At 34.5% G+C, this 16,488-nt stretch overlaps 2 protein-coding genes across 2 annotated transcripts; both read left to right on the top strand.

Annotated features, from left to right (window-relative positions):
* Positions 1–1,237: 1,237 nt before the first annotated feature.
* On the top strand, positions 1,238–7,675 carry LOC122597636. The gene is made up of 11 exons (XM_043770209.1): positions 1,238–2,170; positions 2,510–2,743; positions 2,906–3,229; positions 3,414–3,477; positions 4,536–4,753; positions 4,837–4,947; positions 5,040–5,145; positions 5,245–5,456; positions 6,408–6,511; positions 7,074–7,268; positions 7,368–7,675. The coding sequence occupies exons 1-10, from the start codon at positions 1,238–1,240 to the stop codon at positions 7,216–7,218; spliced, it is 2,451 nt and encodes an 816-aa protein (XP_043626144.1). The 3' UTR covers positions 7,219–7,268; positions 7,368–7,675.
* A 3,822-nt stretch (positions 7,676–11,497) lies between these two features.
* LOC122595227 (3-ketoacyl-CoA synthase 10) lies at positions 11,498–15,072 on the top strand. Its single transcript, XM_043767563.1, has 3 exons — positions 11,498–11,972; positions 12,547–13,172; positions 14,197–15,072. Exons 1-3 carry the CDS (start codon positions 11,553–11,555, stop codon positions 14,834–14,836), a joined length of 1,686 nt encoding a protein of 561 aa, XP_043623498.1. The 5' UTR covers positions 11,498–11,552; the 3' UTR covers positions 14,837–15,072.
* The last annotated feature ends 1,416 nt before the right edge of the window (positions 15,073–16,488 follow it).

Here is a 16,488-nt window from a genome sequence, read left to right as displayed (position 1 = left end):
CCTAAAAAAAAAACTTAAAAATGAAATGTAAGTGACCATGGAATAAAAAAGGGGGGTGAGTCCATAGTTGTATATATAGATGTGCATGTGTGTAAAAAATAAAACAATATAAGAAAATGAAAATTTGGAATTGACTTGTCAATTTAAAAATATTGACCTAACGCTAACAAAAAACTACAAATAAGAATGAATCATTATCAAAAACGAGATTAAGTATATGTGCGGGTGATAGGTTATAAAGTGTGATAGCTAAATGCCTTAGCCGTACGGGTTCCGCCCTCAGATTTAAAAATTCGTCGAAAGTATAGCGAGTGACATCTCTAATGAAAAAGCATGAAATTTTATGAACACCCATATAATTTTTATAATATACCAATGTACAGTTTTTGAGATAAAAGACTTTAAATGAATTAAAGGAATGAAATGATTTATGGAGGAGAGAGAAAATTTAAAGTTGTAGGGCATTTATGTATGATAAATCATGCATTATCATGTGTACATTGTTGAATGTTGAAAAGTTGAAAGTTGAAAAGTGGATTTGTTTCTCTATTACATTATAAAGCATTTGTTTCCTCCAAATTTTTTTAACTTTCAACTTTTCAACAATGTACACATACTAATGCATAATATATAATACATATATATATATTTCAATCACTCATTTCCCTCTACTCAAATCTCAACCACTTATTTTTCTCTCTCCTCCATAAATCATTCAAAATCTTTTATCACAAAAACCATACATCGATAAATTATAAAAATTATATGGGTGTTCTTAAAATTTCATGCTCTTTCATTAGAGATGTCATTCAATATACTTTCGACGAATGTTTAAATCCGAGGACGGAGCTCGTACGGCTAAAACATTTGGCTATCACGCTTTATGGCATATCACCTCCTATGACTTATCACACTCTAAGGCCTATCACCCTCGCCATCTCACCGCCTCTTTTATTATTTCTCTCTTTTTGAGTTCACATTTAGTTTTACTTTTACCATATAAATACTCGTATTAATTTTACACGTATTTCAGCCACAGATCTTACTTTTTAGACATACGTTGATACCCATGATGTACGTGTAGCGTTTCATGTCCGTGTACTTTTGAGTAGTTCCCTCCATTTTCACTAGTTAGAACAAATTCAAAAACCTCCATCACATCTTTCCTTCCCCAATAAACATAAACATATTATATAAACCCCCATCTTTTCAAATCCTAATTTCAAAATCAAATAACATGAAACCCATCAAATCTTCACAAACCCTTTTCATTTCTTCTCGATTCCACAACGATGAAGACGATTTCCAAACCCCATCTCAATCTTTACCACTCACCCGAAAAATCCCCGTTTCATCACACCCAATCAAATCAACCGTCACTCGACCATCCAAAAAGCCGAAAAAGACTCACATTTACCCCGGTAAAGAGAATCTTGAAAACCCCTCTTCTGATTTGGGTCTTGAATCCATCAAGCCGACTGCTTTTTGCGACGTCGATGAAGGGGTTCCAGTTATTTGTAAAGAAAGTAATGGAAACCCTCTGTCTAGTTTGGGTTTAAAATCCATCAAGCCGACTGATTTTCGGGATGTCGGTGATGGGGTTTCTTTTATGGGTGAAGAAATTCTTGAAGACCCACCATCTGATTTGGGTTTAGATTCCATCAAGCCGACTGTTTTTTGTGACTTCGATGATCGGGTTTTGGATACGGGTAAAGAGACACTTGAAACTCCCTCTTCTGATTTGGGTTTACAATCCATCAAGCCGACTGCTTTTTCTGTCGTCGATGATGGAGTTTTGGATATGGGTATTGACAAAAAGGTGGAATCGAAAAGGGGGTTTGGTTATTTATCAAATTCGATTGAAAGTAGGTTGTTGAGATCAAAAGCTGACTGCAGTTCAGGTGTTTGTGAAAATGCTTGTGAGAAAGTGAATGGAGATGGAGACGAAGAATTTGAGGATGACCAGGAGGGTGGTACGACACAGCTAGATTTGTTACTGGATTTGTGTTGTTCTGATAAAGAAGAAGAAGAAGGGAGTGAAGCGGGTGATGATGTGGATGTCGGTTTTATTAGTTGTCCGATTTGTGAAGCTGATATCTCTAATTTGAGTGATGGGTTGAGACAAGCTCATACGAATGAGTGCCTTGACAAAGAGCAGGCTAATGATCATGTAAGATTATGTTGCTCCTTGCATTGTGCTTAATTAGTGTTGTTGCTCTTGATTTTAGCTTTATATAAACAAATATACAGTAGTGGACTTTGCGTGTAGACGAGCCCTTAACTTTTACTCAAATTTGAAGCTTGATGTATTGGTCATTGACAAGATTGTGATTATATGATTGAGATATCTTGTTAGTTTATGTTCCCAGTTTCATAGTAGTTTATTTAAAATTCTCTAGACAAAATTTAGCTGCCCTCTGCATAAATATGTATAAATACTTTTTTGACCTGCTAGTAGGACGTAAAGGCTGAACATAGTTTTGAAAAATGGTTTATCGACACTTCACAGGTAGAGATACATGATAGTGAACATGTTATGGCATCTCCTGGCCATGTTTTTGATGATCGCCCAATTGGAGCACCTGAACAAGTTCTTGGCGACTCTTCTTGTCAAGCTCTTGGCCAGATTCATGACGTTTCTCCTATTTCAGCATGGTTGCAAAAGCTCGGACTATCCCGTTATGAAGAAGTTTTCATTCGTGAAGAAATCGATTGGGACAGTCTAAAGTGGCTGACTGACGAGGTATGTTTCATTGTTATATATGCTTAATTAGGAGGCAATTTCTTAATTCTTATAATGCTTGATCTTTAAGGAAACACTAAACTTGTTCTTTCATATCACATGATATGCTATTACTTGTGTTACTAGATGAATTAAAGTTCCAATTTTTATTGTTTCTTGTAGGATCTATGCAAAATAGGTATTACTGCTCTTGGCCCCCGGAAGAAGATTGTTCACGCTCTTAGTGAACTGAGAACAGAAGATTCTGAGGAAGCCATATTACCTGAAAAATATTCAGAGAAGGAGATTAAAGTAGCCCCAAATAAGTTGATAACAGATTTCTTTCCGGGCTTTACTGGGAAATTGAAAAAAGGTTGTATTACTGGGGCACAGGTTGGAAAAACCAACTCAAATAATAATAAACGTAAGGTTAACACAAACTTCACAAATAAAAGGCACCGAGATATACCCTCATGGTGTTCAATAGCTGGAACACCATTTCGTGTGGTAAGCTCTATTTTCTTAAACCATGCATTTGTGGTAAATCAAGGTTGGCTTGACGATTTTTCCCATGGAGCATTATAATAATTTTGTGAATTGATTATCAAGTTTGTTTTTCAATAAATTTGATACAGTCATACATAAAAGTAATGATGCATTTCTGAATACTAACTTGGTTCTATCCTACTAGGATGCATTTAAATATTTACGAATGGATTGCAGCCACTGGTTCCTTACTCACTTCCATGCAGATCGTAAGTGAAAATTTGTTGTTTGCTAATTCTTATTTCATGACAATGCTATATGCAAGTAACCTTCATGCAATCATGCCTTCTATAACTTGATTGGAAAAATGTTACTCCCTTCGTCCCATATTAAGTGTCCACGTTTGACTTTTTGAGTCTTTTGCCTTCAACTTTGACCATAAATATTTTTGTTTGTGTTATATAAAATTTGATATAACATATATGAATTGATTGAGTTTTAAATGTATTTTTCATTGATATAATTTTCATCAACTAATATATAACACAAACAAAGATATTTGCGGTCAAAGTCGGAAGGAAAAGACTTGACCAGTCAAAATAGGACAATTAAAATGGGACGGAGAGAGTAATATTTTGTGAATTTAAAATATGCCTTGGTTTGAAATAGCGTGTGGCGACCTGTGGCGATAAGGTCCCTGAGGCAATAAGTGTGGCGTTGCGAGCGCGGCGAGCGCAACATGTATTCGCGGCGACAATTTCTACAAATGTGCTAATACTCTACATGTAACAATTAAATACCAAAAGATAACATTCCATATCATATGAAAGACAATAGTTTGTGATTTCAAATCACCAAATCATAATAGGTTGCGATTCTACGACACCAAATGTATAATAAGTAGAAAACAAACCATAAAAGTAGACTAATAGACTTGAAATTGAAAGTTGAAATCAAAACAGTGGGCCCAAAATTGTGAAAACATAATTTTGTACATGTTGCGACGCAACGACGCAACACGCAACGGCTCGCTACGGGCATGTTGTGCTCGCAACATGTAACCTGGTCGCCACACCCTTGGCGTTGCACCCTAGGGTCGCAACACGCAAAGCAACGCCTGTTGCACGCTATTTTAAACCAAGGAATATGCATGCAAAAATAGAGCATCTTGGGTTTAAAAATCGGTCTTTGAGTGTAAGGTTACTGATATGTTTTGGATCTGCATTTGAATCTTGATTTGCAGGATTATGCATTACATAAGATTGATTTCTTCTAGTAATCTTGCTTGTTGTAAATTATTTGCTTTTGGCTGCATATATTCCTGCAGATTATGGAGGTCTTACGAAGTCTTTCTGCCATGGGAAGATTTACTGCACCTTAATTACAGCAAAACTTGTAAATTTTAAGATTGGAATTCCATGGGAAAAGATCGAAATTTTACCCCTGAACCAAAAGATTACCATTGCAGGAGTTGATGTAACATGTTTTGATGCTAATCACTGTCCAGGTGCCGTCATAATTCTATTTGAACCACCAAATGGTAAGGTATGTATCATGTTGACGCTGTATGTCTTTTGTCTATTTACTTGTTATCTATCCCAATATTGACATTGTATTTTCATGCGTAGACAATTCTACACACAGGAGATTTCCGTTTTAGTGAGGATATGACAAAGATCTCTAGTTTGCAGATGCGTGTGCATACTCTCATCTTAGATACCACCTACTGTAACCCTCAGGTAAGCAAATATGATGTTTCCAGTTTTAAGGTGTTTTTGTTTCTTTTGTTTGATTTTTGAAGGTTGCATATATTGTTTAATGATTCTGGCAGTATGACTTCCCAAAGCAAGAAGCTGTAATCCAATATGTTTTGGAGGCAATCCAAGCTGAAGCATTTAACCCAAGAACATTGTTTCTGATCGGAAGCTATACAATTGGTAAAGTCCTCTCTATATTTTCTTTAGATTCATACTTTATAAGTGGATACATGATCATTTTCTTTATTTTGCCTCTCCAAAAAAAAATATACAAAACAGGAAAAGAGAGGGTATTCATGGAGGTAGCTCGCGTTCTTCGTAAGAAAATATATGTTACTGCAGCAAAGATGCGAGTTTTAGAATGCCTGGGAATGCCCAGGGAAGATATGCAATGGCTAACCACGGATGAAAGGGAGAGCCACATTCATGTTGTGCCTATGTGGACCCTTGCAAGTTTTAAAAGATTGAAACATGTGTCTAACATGTATATGGTAAGTGTTTCAGTTTTTAAGTTCGCATAAAGTTGTCGAACACTCGAACATAGGCTTACATAGGTCAGATATAGTAACTGAGTCTAACAAGGTCCAGATTGGGTTTGTATTGAGCCATTGGCCTTTAAATCATACTGGCCTGTTTGGTTGATTTTTATTGGTCTTTAAATCATACTTGCGAAGGTCCTATGGTTTGTTCATTTAGTGTTCTTGCAACACTTGCTTACATGCTTTAACATCACAATTGAACATAAAAAGATAAAATTTGCTTTATAGTGTTATAATTGTGCACTCATGACTTTGATCAATGGTGATGATCAGGTCCATCAGTAGACCTAGTTTCAATATCGAATGCGTATTTAGGTGTCAATTCGTGTCATTCTTACATAATCTTATATTAGAACATATTTTGGAGAAAAATCATGCTATAAGTTGCTCATAGTTTTGACTAGAGGGTACAGGCTGTTTTATGAAAGTGACTATGTGCCCATTAAAGTCTACTAATAGTATTTTTAGCTGCCACCATTGCCAAATAATTGGTTAGTGTTACTGTAACATCACTTGGTCATTTGCTGACTTTGTGGTCCTTCACTCTTAAATTAAATGTGAAAATGAGTAACATGCTTCTATCAAGTTTCTGATGTTCATGAATGGCACATAATTCAGTGAGAATCACTAGTATGGTGCTACAATTATATGCAGCTTAGTTTTTAATGATGTGGGAAATTTAAAATTTTACATTTAAAAAGATTATTGATCCGTTGAACTGTCGAAATGCATTTGCAAGCACACTATCACATGTTCATATAAAACGGGCACTAATGTAAAGTGATATATATATATTTTTATTTTAGCGAGTCTATCATAACATGTGATGCCTTTTATGTACACCTCTTTATTTTGCAATTCACATCCTTTTTTATATGTAATATTGTTATAATTGTCATTCAGGGTAGATATAGTCTTATAGTTGCTTTCTCTCCGACTGGTTGGTCATTTGGTAAAGGAAAGAAATCATCCCCAGGAAAGAGGTGGCAGCAGGGTACTATTATAAGGTGATATTTTGTGCACTATTTAATTCTTGTTATTCTTGCACGTGATTGTATTGTTTTAAAACAAGAAATTGTATTTTCTAGTTCAGCCTAGTGGCGCATTGCTCTTTTTTCGGAGCTGTTACTTGATAGTACCCTCCAGAGGTGGTCAAATGAATGGGTTGGATAGCATGTCAAGATGGGTAGTTTTCTGTAAGGATTTGGTTGGGATGACCCGAAATTTTGAGTTTATTCAAATTGTTTGATCTCTTAGAGATAAAGCATAACCCAACTTGACACATGCATAGTTAGATCAATGAGATTGTTGTGTACCGTAATATCAGTTCCTTATTGAACTCTCCGATTGGCGACTGTAGAACTAGATCTAGATAAATAGAAGCTTTTCAAGCATGTTTCTTTGGAACGGCAGCTTTTCAAGCATTTAACTGTATATCAAATGAAAATCATAGCCATTTCACCATCTGAAGTATTAGTGAGCTGATAGCAAAAGCTTTAACAAATGCAATATTCTTTTGTAAAAAATTAACATATAAGTTTATAATCGCCTTCATTGTCTTTGATTCAGATATGAGGTGCCATATAGTGAGCATAGCAGTTTTACAGAACTCAAAGAGTTCGTGAAGTTTGTTTCTCCTGAATATATCATCCCGAGTGTAAATAATCACAGCAGGGAGAATGCAAACAAGATGATTTCTTTAATATCATCTTAACGCACCATACTAGTTTTCCCACTCTCAAATACCAATGTTAATGCCAGGAGGTTAGATTTAGATACATATTTCTTGTTCTTATATTTATTCTAAAGGTGCATACTATTACATTGTTTATTGATTGGCATAGAATTGGGTCTCTTGTACAGGCTAATTTAATTGGAAGCTCGAACCATTCTCAGTGAGATCTTGCGACCCAACATATTCTATAAATCTACATGTGACACAAGGCTCTGTTCATCTCGTGTCTGAAACTGAAGTAGAGGGAGTCATCAGCTTATGATATTATGTTTGATGTTCAAAGGCCTCAAATGAGTCACAAAAAGGCTATGTGGGCTCTGTATTTAAGTTCTTCCAACTACTAGGGTGCATTATTGGTTGATTTTGCAACCTGGTCATGCATCTTCTTAATTGTATATTTATATTTTGAAAAACACAGTATGTTGGTTTATAGAGACTGATATCGCTTTATGGTGCACACTCGTGTACCCAAACTTAGTCCATTAGTTCACCCAGCGTTTGTATTGAAAAACTGTATTTGTTGCCAAACAAAATTTTATTATGTGAAATTATGAATACTGTTACTAATATATATTGTTACTATATTTTAGTCTTGTGCATACGCATGGTTCAAAGAAAATAAAAACATTGAAAAAGTAAGCAATATGATTGGTCAATTAAGTTTTAGGATAACTTTAAAGATTTAAACGGAAGGAACTGGTGTTTAAATCTGTTATCTGCCTTGCTAATATGTATTGGATTTGTATGCTGTATAAGCGTTTCAATATGAAGTCTCGAATGTAATTATATAAAATTGCCAAACTGGTTGAACCAAACTCTGATAGTCGGGCTACTTTGGAAAAACAAAAAAATGGCTATCTAAATTTGGATCAGCAAGCTCTGATATACAGTGTATGACATTATATTGAATGTGAGTCATGTGACCCATAAATATGAGTATTATTTATTGTTGTATCTACTTTGATCCTTGGTAGAGCCGGTAGAAGTGGTGGATTAAGCTTCATATATTACGAGTAAAAATGACAGATTTTATTAACCATAGCTCGTCAAAATAGGGTTAACACATAGTAAGTCATTGTTCACAACAAATGTCTAATTACCGACTGTCATGTACAAATATGAACCGTATGTATTAAATAAAAAATAAGTAATTTGGTTATTTTTATTTATTAAAAATATAAAAATATGAAAAAAAATAAAGAAAAAGTAATTTGGTTATTTTTATTTATTAAAAATATAAAAATATGAAAAAAAAAAAAAGTAATTTGGTTATTTTTTATTATTAAAGATATAAAAATATGAAATTTGACTGAATGTATTATGTACTTTGAGGTTATTTTTGACATATTTTTGGGGTCATTTTTTCATATACAAAAAAACCTCCGGTATGAAAAAAAAATTGTGATTTAAAAGTTTAGATATAGATTTGACATGTAACGAGCTACGGCATACTCGTATTACCTAAACTTTAGAAAGATCAAAAAAAAAAAAAAAAAATTTGAAAATATTAGAACAAAAGTTACATTAAAGGACAAGTGGGTGGCCAACTAATTAGTCTGAGAGACTTGACCATGCATTTATCAAATTAGCAGTCAGTCCCCCACACCTTTATCAATCGATCTCAATTAGCAACATGCTTAAGTTTTTTGACCGACGTATGGGTGTACGTACGTGTGTAACTGATACATGACAATTTAGGGCTCTTAATGGATTCGGGTTCGGATTGGCGGGTTCGGGTTGACGGGTTGAAAATCTCTTACCCTAACTCAACCCACTAACAAATTTAGGTCATAAATTTCAACCCTGACCCATGACCTGTCAACCCGAACCCAACCCACCAACCTAAAAATCAGGTTAGCGAGTTGACGGGTCGAGTTTCGGGTTGGCGGGTCAAATGGGTTGACAGGTTGATTTCAGGTCAATCAAGTCATATAGTGGGTAAATTTTAGGTCAAATGGGTCATGGGTTGGTGGGTTGACAGGTCAAATGTGTTGGTGGGTTGAACTATTAAAAAAAATTATATAAATTTAAATTCTTATCAGGTTGACGGGTCAACCTGTTAACCCAATGGGTCAACCCGAACCCAACCCGAAAAAAATCAGGTTAGTAGATTAGCGGGTTGGCAGGTTGACGGGTCAAGATTTCACACCCTAACCTGCTTTTTTTCGGGTTGGGTCGAGATTGACAGCCATACATGTAAATGGGCCTACTCGTGGTGGTTCAAGGCTACATCTGGCCACCCCAAGACATAACCGACTTCAACGCCAACTAAAAAAAAAAAAAACCTCTACTTAAGAGTGGTGACACTTCTTGAATTCAATGGCTAACATTTGAAAATCAATAAAAGTTATGTATGTTTCTTTTTATCTTTTCCGATATTTACCAAAAGAAATTACTATTAAAAACTAGACACTTTATTACCACACAAAGATTAAACTCCATTCGTTTTAAAGTAGACTATAATTTATTTTTTTTCCAAAGGCAAACTATACGGTTCCTACGTCTATATTACACAAATGTTTGGATGGAACTCAAAACTTTGGTACTTAGGCGATGTAGATTGGGGGGTATTGGATAATTCCTAACGATTTTGACACTTGTTAATATCATACTTTTGGATTTATTTCATGACCTATCATTTAGAAAATGCAAAAACTTTCTGTGTAACTGAGCCTGAAAATTAAGTTGGATATACCATGCATGTCCGTTTCACAACGATAATGTCTATATCTATAATAAATAGTACTACTAGTACTAATTTCCAATGCACCAAGGTGTTTGATCAATCAATTTTGACTCATTAGATTGACTTTGACTTCCAAATGTCATTGTTATGGACAATTAGACCTTTGACACAATAGATAAGAACATTTCATTTTCAAAAAAAAAAAAAAAATTATGTACTAAATAAGTACAGAGAACATGCAAATAAATATGTTAATTTTGCATGGATGATTTATTTATGTACTATTATGTTGCATAGATCATTTTGATTATTTAATGATAACATATACTCCGTATATATATACACTCAAACAATATGTTAAAAAGCAAAAAAATAAATAAAATAATGTCAAAACTTTGTTTGCAGTTATTATTCACCCAACTGACTAAATAACATTAATCAATCCATATGCAGTAAATGGATTTTCAGATGGTTGTTAACTTGTCATAGTGATAGAGCCAATGCAATAACAATTCTAAAAATTTCTTATGTTATTTACGTTACATTATTTTATTTTTTTCATAGAAAAAGTTTTGTTCCTCAATCTTTGTCTTAGTTATTACAACTTATGATATATAAAATATTTTAAATGTTCATGAATGTGAATTTTTCTATAACATGTTTAATACTTGTATATTACATGAATTTTAAAATTATTTATTTATCGTTTTGACATATAATTGTGTGTTTGTTTAAACTAGAGGTTAGCATTACAAAATCCCGTTTCCCATCAATGCATGTGAATTGATCTATATATCCTTTTAACAAGTATGATGTACTTGATAAAACAAATAAAGAGATGAAGTGTTAAGTTGCAGCCTTGCAGGAAACGTTGAAACGCAACTTTTTAAAACACTTAATTAATTAGTTATATAATCATGATGATAAATTTTTTACAATCACATTTTCACATTGCATATGACGACGTATTTTTCTATTTATTTTTTAATGGCAAATCTATTTTATAGCTATACTACAATATACACCAAGACGCTTCGATCAATATCACGGATTATTGAATCTTGAATTTTTCTATAATTAAAAGACAAGGGTCTCTACCAAATAGGTTAAAATACCTATATAATCTAACATTACAAGGAAGAGACTCAAATTAAAAACTTGTTGCATACGCAATCCCATCACCTAACTCAATCGTTTTAGTTCGTACAAAAGAACAACTCGTTTTAACAAGTTACCTAATCTATCCAACTATCATATATTTTGTTACCTTTAGTTACGCCTAGAAACCTACCATCTGCCATCACATATGTTCAATTGGGCCATATATGAAAGACGCAATCAAACCTTCATTTGTTGTTACAACTTTGAAAAAGATGTTCAAAAGTTGTACATGCATATTCACACATTGACATCCACATGCAAAAATGATTTTTCATTTCCAACCAAACAAACTTTCCCAAAATCCAAATTTTAATTTAATGCACTTCCATGGTTCCAACCACACTCCCTTTAGTTTGTTGTCCTTCATTTACTCACCCCAACCCCCTTAAATTCACAAACCTTTCCATCATACATTCATACCCAATACTCACTTTTCATCCCAACTTTTTTTTTTCTCCAATCATATATGGCTCCTACAGGAGAACAAGATCTCCTGTCGACGGAGATCGTCAACAGGGGAATCGAATCGTCGGGTCCCGATGCTGGATCCATGACTTTCTCAGTCAGGGTCCGGCGTCGGTTACCTGACTTTGTTCAGTCAGTTAATCTCAAATACGTGAAACTAGGCTACCATTACTTGATTAGCCATGCCATATATTTGGCTACCGTGCCCGTGCTAGTTCTCGTGTTTGGTGCTGAGATTGGAAGTCTTAGCAGGGAAGAACTTTGGCGTAAGCTTTGGGATAGCACCGCTGGGTATGACTTGGCGACAATTCTTGCTTTTTTCGCTATCTTTGTCTTCACCGTCTCGGTTTACTTCATGTCCCGACCTCGGTCCATTTATCTCATTGATTTCGCTTGTTTCAAACCCACTGATGATTTGAAGGTATACATATATAATCGACTTAAATAGTTATATACATACACTTAATTAGTTCTTTTAGTTTAATTTATCATACTACTATATATAACTGTTTTATCGATTGTAATTATTTGCATTTAATTTGTCACCAATCATAATTAACTTATTTCATTTACTTTTACCAATCATAACAACATATTTCATTTTTCACCAATAATAATAACAAAGTTAATCTAATCTGATATATTTTGTACACCCTCCGTTCCACTCGAGTTATGAATTTTTAAAGTTTTTTTTTTTTTCCAACTTTGAGCTTAAATATATCTGTATGTGTTATATAATACTTGATGAAAGTTATATAAATTGATTGAGTTTAGATGTGCTTATAGTGATATAACTTTCATCGAATATTATATAACATAACTAAAAAAATTTATGGTCAAAGTTAAAAAACAAATACTTTGAAAGTTCAAAGTAAGACACGCATTATGGGAGTATCATATTATCTATGATAACTTTTTGAAGTACTTATTATTGCTAGTAAATGAGAAATTTATATAACTAGTATCTAATTGTAATTAAGCTTCATTTCGATCAGGTAACGAAAGAGGAATTTATCGAGATGGCTAGAAAATCAGGGAAATTCGATGAAGCGAGTCTCGAATTCCAGAAAAAGATACTCCAATCATCGGGAATAGGAGATGAAACGTACGTCCCGAAAGCAATAATGTCACCAGATAACATCACAACAATGAAAGAAGGAAGAGCTGAAGCCTCAATGGTGATATTCGGGGCACTAGACGAGCTCTTCAAGAAAACCCGCGTTCGCCCAAAGGACGTGGGCGTACTTGTGGTGAACTGCAGCATCTTTAACCCGACCCCATCCTTATCCGCCATGATCATTAACCACTATAAAATGAGGGGAAATATTTTGAGTTTTAATTTGGGGGGAATGGGGTGTAGTGCGGGGATTATAGCTATTGATTTGGCACGTGATATGTTGCAAGCCAACCCGAATAATGTGGCGGTGGTGGTGAGTACGGAGATGGTTGGGTATAATTGGTATCCAGGGAAAGATCGGTCGATGCTGATTCCAAATTGTTATATCAGGATGGGTGCTTCGGCTGTTCTGCTTTCCAACCGTGGTCGTGATTATCGTCGTGCTAAGTATCGGCTTGAGCATATTGTTCGAACTCATAAGGGAGCTGATGATCGATACTTCAAGTAATTAATCTTCTTTTCGATCTCTAGCTATATATATATTTTTTGATTGTAATTAGTTTGATAGTATAGCAATATTTTTCAAATTTATTTTTATTTAGACACATGAAACATAGACTTGATAGCAGAGGTAGAAGAAAGGGGGTTAGGGGGTGGCAGCCTCCCCAACAGCTGCAAATGCAACGAATTTTCTATAGGCCGGCCGAAATTTTTCCGAGATTTATATAGTGTAGCCCCTTCCATTGAAGAAAACCTAACAATCTAATTAAAACCTGATAATCAAATCGACACATAATTAAACCAAAATGATATATACACCTAACAATCTAATTCATATTCTAATATATTCATGTGGTTTAAGGAAAAGTTATCAATATATTTGGGAAAATGCTAAATGCAACTTTAAGGGTCGCATTTAATGTGCATAAAGAATTTGTACCTTTTCATATCAAAAATTCACCCCTAAATTTTATGGTAATTGTACAACTATTTAATGCACTTTAGCAAAACCCATATATTTATAATGGGTGAGGTTTTCATAATCATGTTACACCGGGAGGGCAAACTTTTTACTAATTAGGATTTATGCAGTTTAGTTAAAATATATCTAGTGGTCTTATTTTAAATTAAACTTTTCGTGAGTACTATCCCAAAAGTTGTATGTATAGTAGTAGATCGAATTCGAACTTGATATTGATCGTAAAGAACCCAAAATATAACATCACTGTCCACTAGACCAGTAAGACCACTATGTACGTGTTAAATGTGTATAAACATCTACATGTGTTTTGTTATGTTAGGTATGAGTATTAAAACTCACACCAACGTACAACTAGAATTAAAGAATACAACAAGTTCCGGTTGGCCCAATTTTACCAGTACTAAAATCTAACAATTCTTGACGTTATTGCTCACTAGTTTTTACGACCTTTATTGTAAACTATCTACATCGATCATATCCTGATCGAATTCAGATATTTTATTTTTGTTAAATATGGATGGTACATTAATCTCATGTAATTAACAGGAGTGTTTATCAAGAGGAGGACGAACAACGCTTCAAAGGGCTAAAAATCAGCAAAGATCTTGTCGAGATAGGCGGGGACGCCCTCAAGACAAACATCACAACTTTGGGTCCGTTAGTGTTGCCATTATCCGAGCAACTCTTTTTCTTCGCGACACTAATGAAGAGGTACCTTTCTGGCACCAAAGGAAAAAGTACTACTACTGTCAATGCTTCTAAGGCCAGTACTCATCTTAACGGCTCACACTCGATGACGACGACAACTTCATCCGCCTCTGGGACGAAACCATACATTCCTGACTACAAGCTAGCGTTTGAGCACTTTTGCGTCCACGCGGCTAGTAAAACGGTGATCAATGAGCTTCAACGGAACCTTGAGCTTAGTGATGCTAATGTTGAGCCTTCTCGAGCCACCCTCCATCGCTTTGGGAACACCTCGAGTAGTAGTATCTGGTATGAGCTAGCTTACCTTGAGGCGAAAGGACGCGTTAAAAGAGGTGACCGGATTTGGCAGTTGTCATTTGGGTCGGGTTTTAAATGTAACAGCGCTGTTTGGAAATCGGTTCGTAGCGTAAAGAAACCATCAAGCGACAACCCTTGGCTTGATTGCCTAGAGAGGTACCCTTTAGAGGCACTTTCTTAGAGTACGTATTAGCCAGATGCATGATCGTTCCGCCCCCCTAAATGTTTAATTTAATTACACTTCTGCTGGTAATTAAGTTGTATAAATAAGAGGTTTAATTAAAACTTCTTAATTAATTTCCTATGTTAAGTTGTATCATGACTTGTATCCGAGGTTTACTGTTATTCTATATTGTATGTTGTATCAACTACGTACTTTTGTTTGGATTTCATTAAATTTACGTTGTTTTTAGTTTACGACCGTGAAGTCTTAAAATCATATATATAGATTCTATATATTTCATCCATGTGTAACAACTTCTTATTAATTTGCCACACTTCAAAATTAGAAAAACAACATAAATCACGAGGATACACCTATAATAGATATCAACCAGCTAGCTAGCACTGATTAAAGTTCAAATCATCGTCATCATATAAATGGAAATCTTAATTACATATAGCAAGCTTGCTAGAAACAATATTTAATTAACTAATTACTCAAACATCCATTCTGTAGACATCACAAACTAATTAAAATGCAATACAAGAGTACGTACATCGATTACGAGTACATCTTTCAATAGAAACACCTTTTTTTTTTTTAATCTAGTTGATGCATTAGCGAAGCTTAAAAGACCAAAATCCACAACCTGATTTGTTAATGGATAATTTCTTTGGTTTAATTTGCTTTATACTTTTGCAAATATTTTCCATTATGCTTGAGCTTTTAATTAATCATATCTCTAAACTAAACTACTTCACTATCAATCCAGTGATTACGTACATATATACAACCCTTAAACATGTTTCTCAGCTCGCTATCATTACGGGTTTTAAATTTGATTATTTAAACATATTTAATAAACAATTTAGCACATTAAAAATGTCCTTAATTGGAATATGATTATACGAGTAACACTCTCTCTTTTTTTCCTTCTCACAACTAAAGGAAGAATTATATACGGGGTTAAAATTGACTAGATCGATGTACGTACGTAACAAGGATATAAGTCAATGAAGGAAAAAGTGATACAATCAAAGCTCATCAAAGACTGTACTGATCAATCTATATATATGAGAGGCCGCTTTCATTTATTGAATGCCAACCAAAATCAAATGTTTCAACCGTATACATTTATAGGTCTTGTCGAATTTATTTGACCCAAATTGGTAGAACTTGGTTTTTTTTTTTTTTTTAAGGTGTATTTCGACTCAGACGTGGTTGGATGCAATTTTAACCAACAATCGTTGGACCTCACGAGATGCTGAGCATACGCTGCAGTCTCTCAACCCCCCTCCTTGTGAAAAATTTCTAGATGGAAAACCTAAAGATCGTGTCAGCCAAGACTCGAACCCACAACCTTGAGAGAAAACCCACCAGGACCCACATAGTGGAAATTGTAAATACCCCTGGCCACTTGAACTAACTCAAGTGGTTAGAACTTGGTAATAAAATAAAAATAAAGTAGTTGATAATATATATATATATATATATATATACGGCTTGAGCATTGATATATCATTTACCACATCATGTTACTAGTGGTACCATCAGGCTACACTAATTCAGGAGGCCAGGCCGGAAACCCAATTAATAATATTTATATTAAAGATAAAATCTCCTCGTGAGATTCGAACAAAAATTTTTATGGTACTCATCGAGTCTTATCT

The sequence above is a fragment of the Erigeron canadensis genome, chromosome 4 (genome assembly GCF_010389155.1).
Source record: "Erigeron canadensis isolate Cc75 chromosome 4, C_canadensis_v1, whole genome shotgun sequence".
In the NCBI taxonomy this organism is placed as follows: Eukaryota; Viridiplantae; Streptophyta; class Magnoliopsida; order Asterales; family Asteraceae; genus Erigeron; species Erigeron canadensis.
The sequence above is the reverse complement of the archived record's forward strand: the minus strand, read 5'-3'. Positions and strand labels throughout refer to the sequence as shown.

What these genes read in the sequence shown, in the direction of transcription:
- LOC122597636 (XM_043770209.1), top strand. Translation starts at nt 1,238, where the DNA reads ATGAAACCCATCAAATCTTCACAAACCCTTTTCATTTCTTCTCGATTC. An exon ending in TTGAACCACCAAATGGTAAG is followed by an intron (nt 4,754 to 4,836) that starts GTATGTATCATG and finishes TTTCATGCGTAG; the next exon opens with ACAATTCTACACACAGGAGA. An exon ending in GATCGGAAGCTATACAATTG is followed by an intron (nt 5,146 to 5,244) that starts GTAAAGTCCTCT and finishes TATACAAAACAG; the next exon opens with GAAAAGAGAGGGTATTCATG.
- LOC122595227 (XM_043767563.1), top strand. Translation starts at nt 11,553, where the DNA reads ATGGCTCCTACAGGAGAACAAGATCTCCTGTCGACGGAGATCGTCAAC. An exon ending in AACCCACTGATGATTTGAAG is followed by an intron (nt 11,973 to 12,546) that starts GTATACATATAT and finishes CATTTCGATCAG; the next exon opens with GTAACGAAAGAGGAATTTAT. An exon ending in GCTGATGATCGATACTTCAA is followed by an intron (nt 13,173 to 14,196) that starts GTAATTAATCTT and finishes TGTAATTAACAG; the next exon opens with GAGTGTTTATCAAGAGGAGG.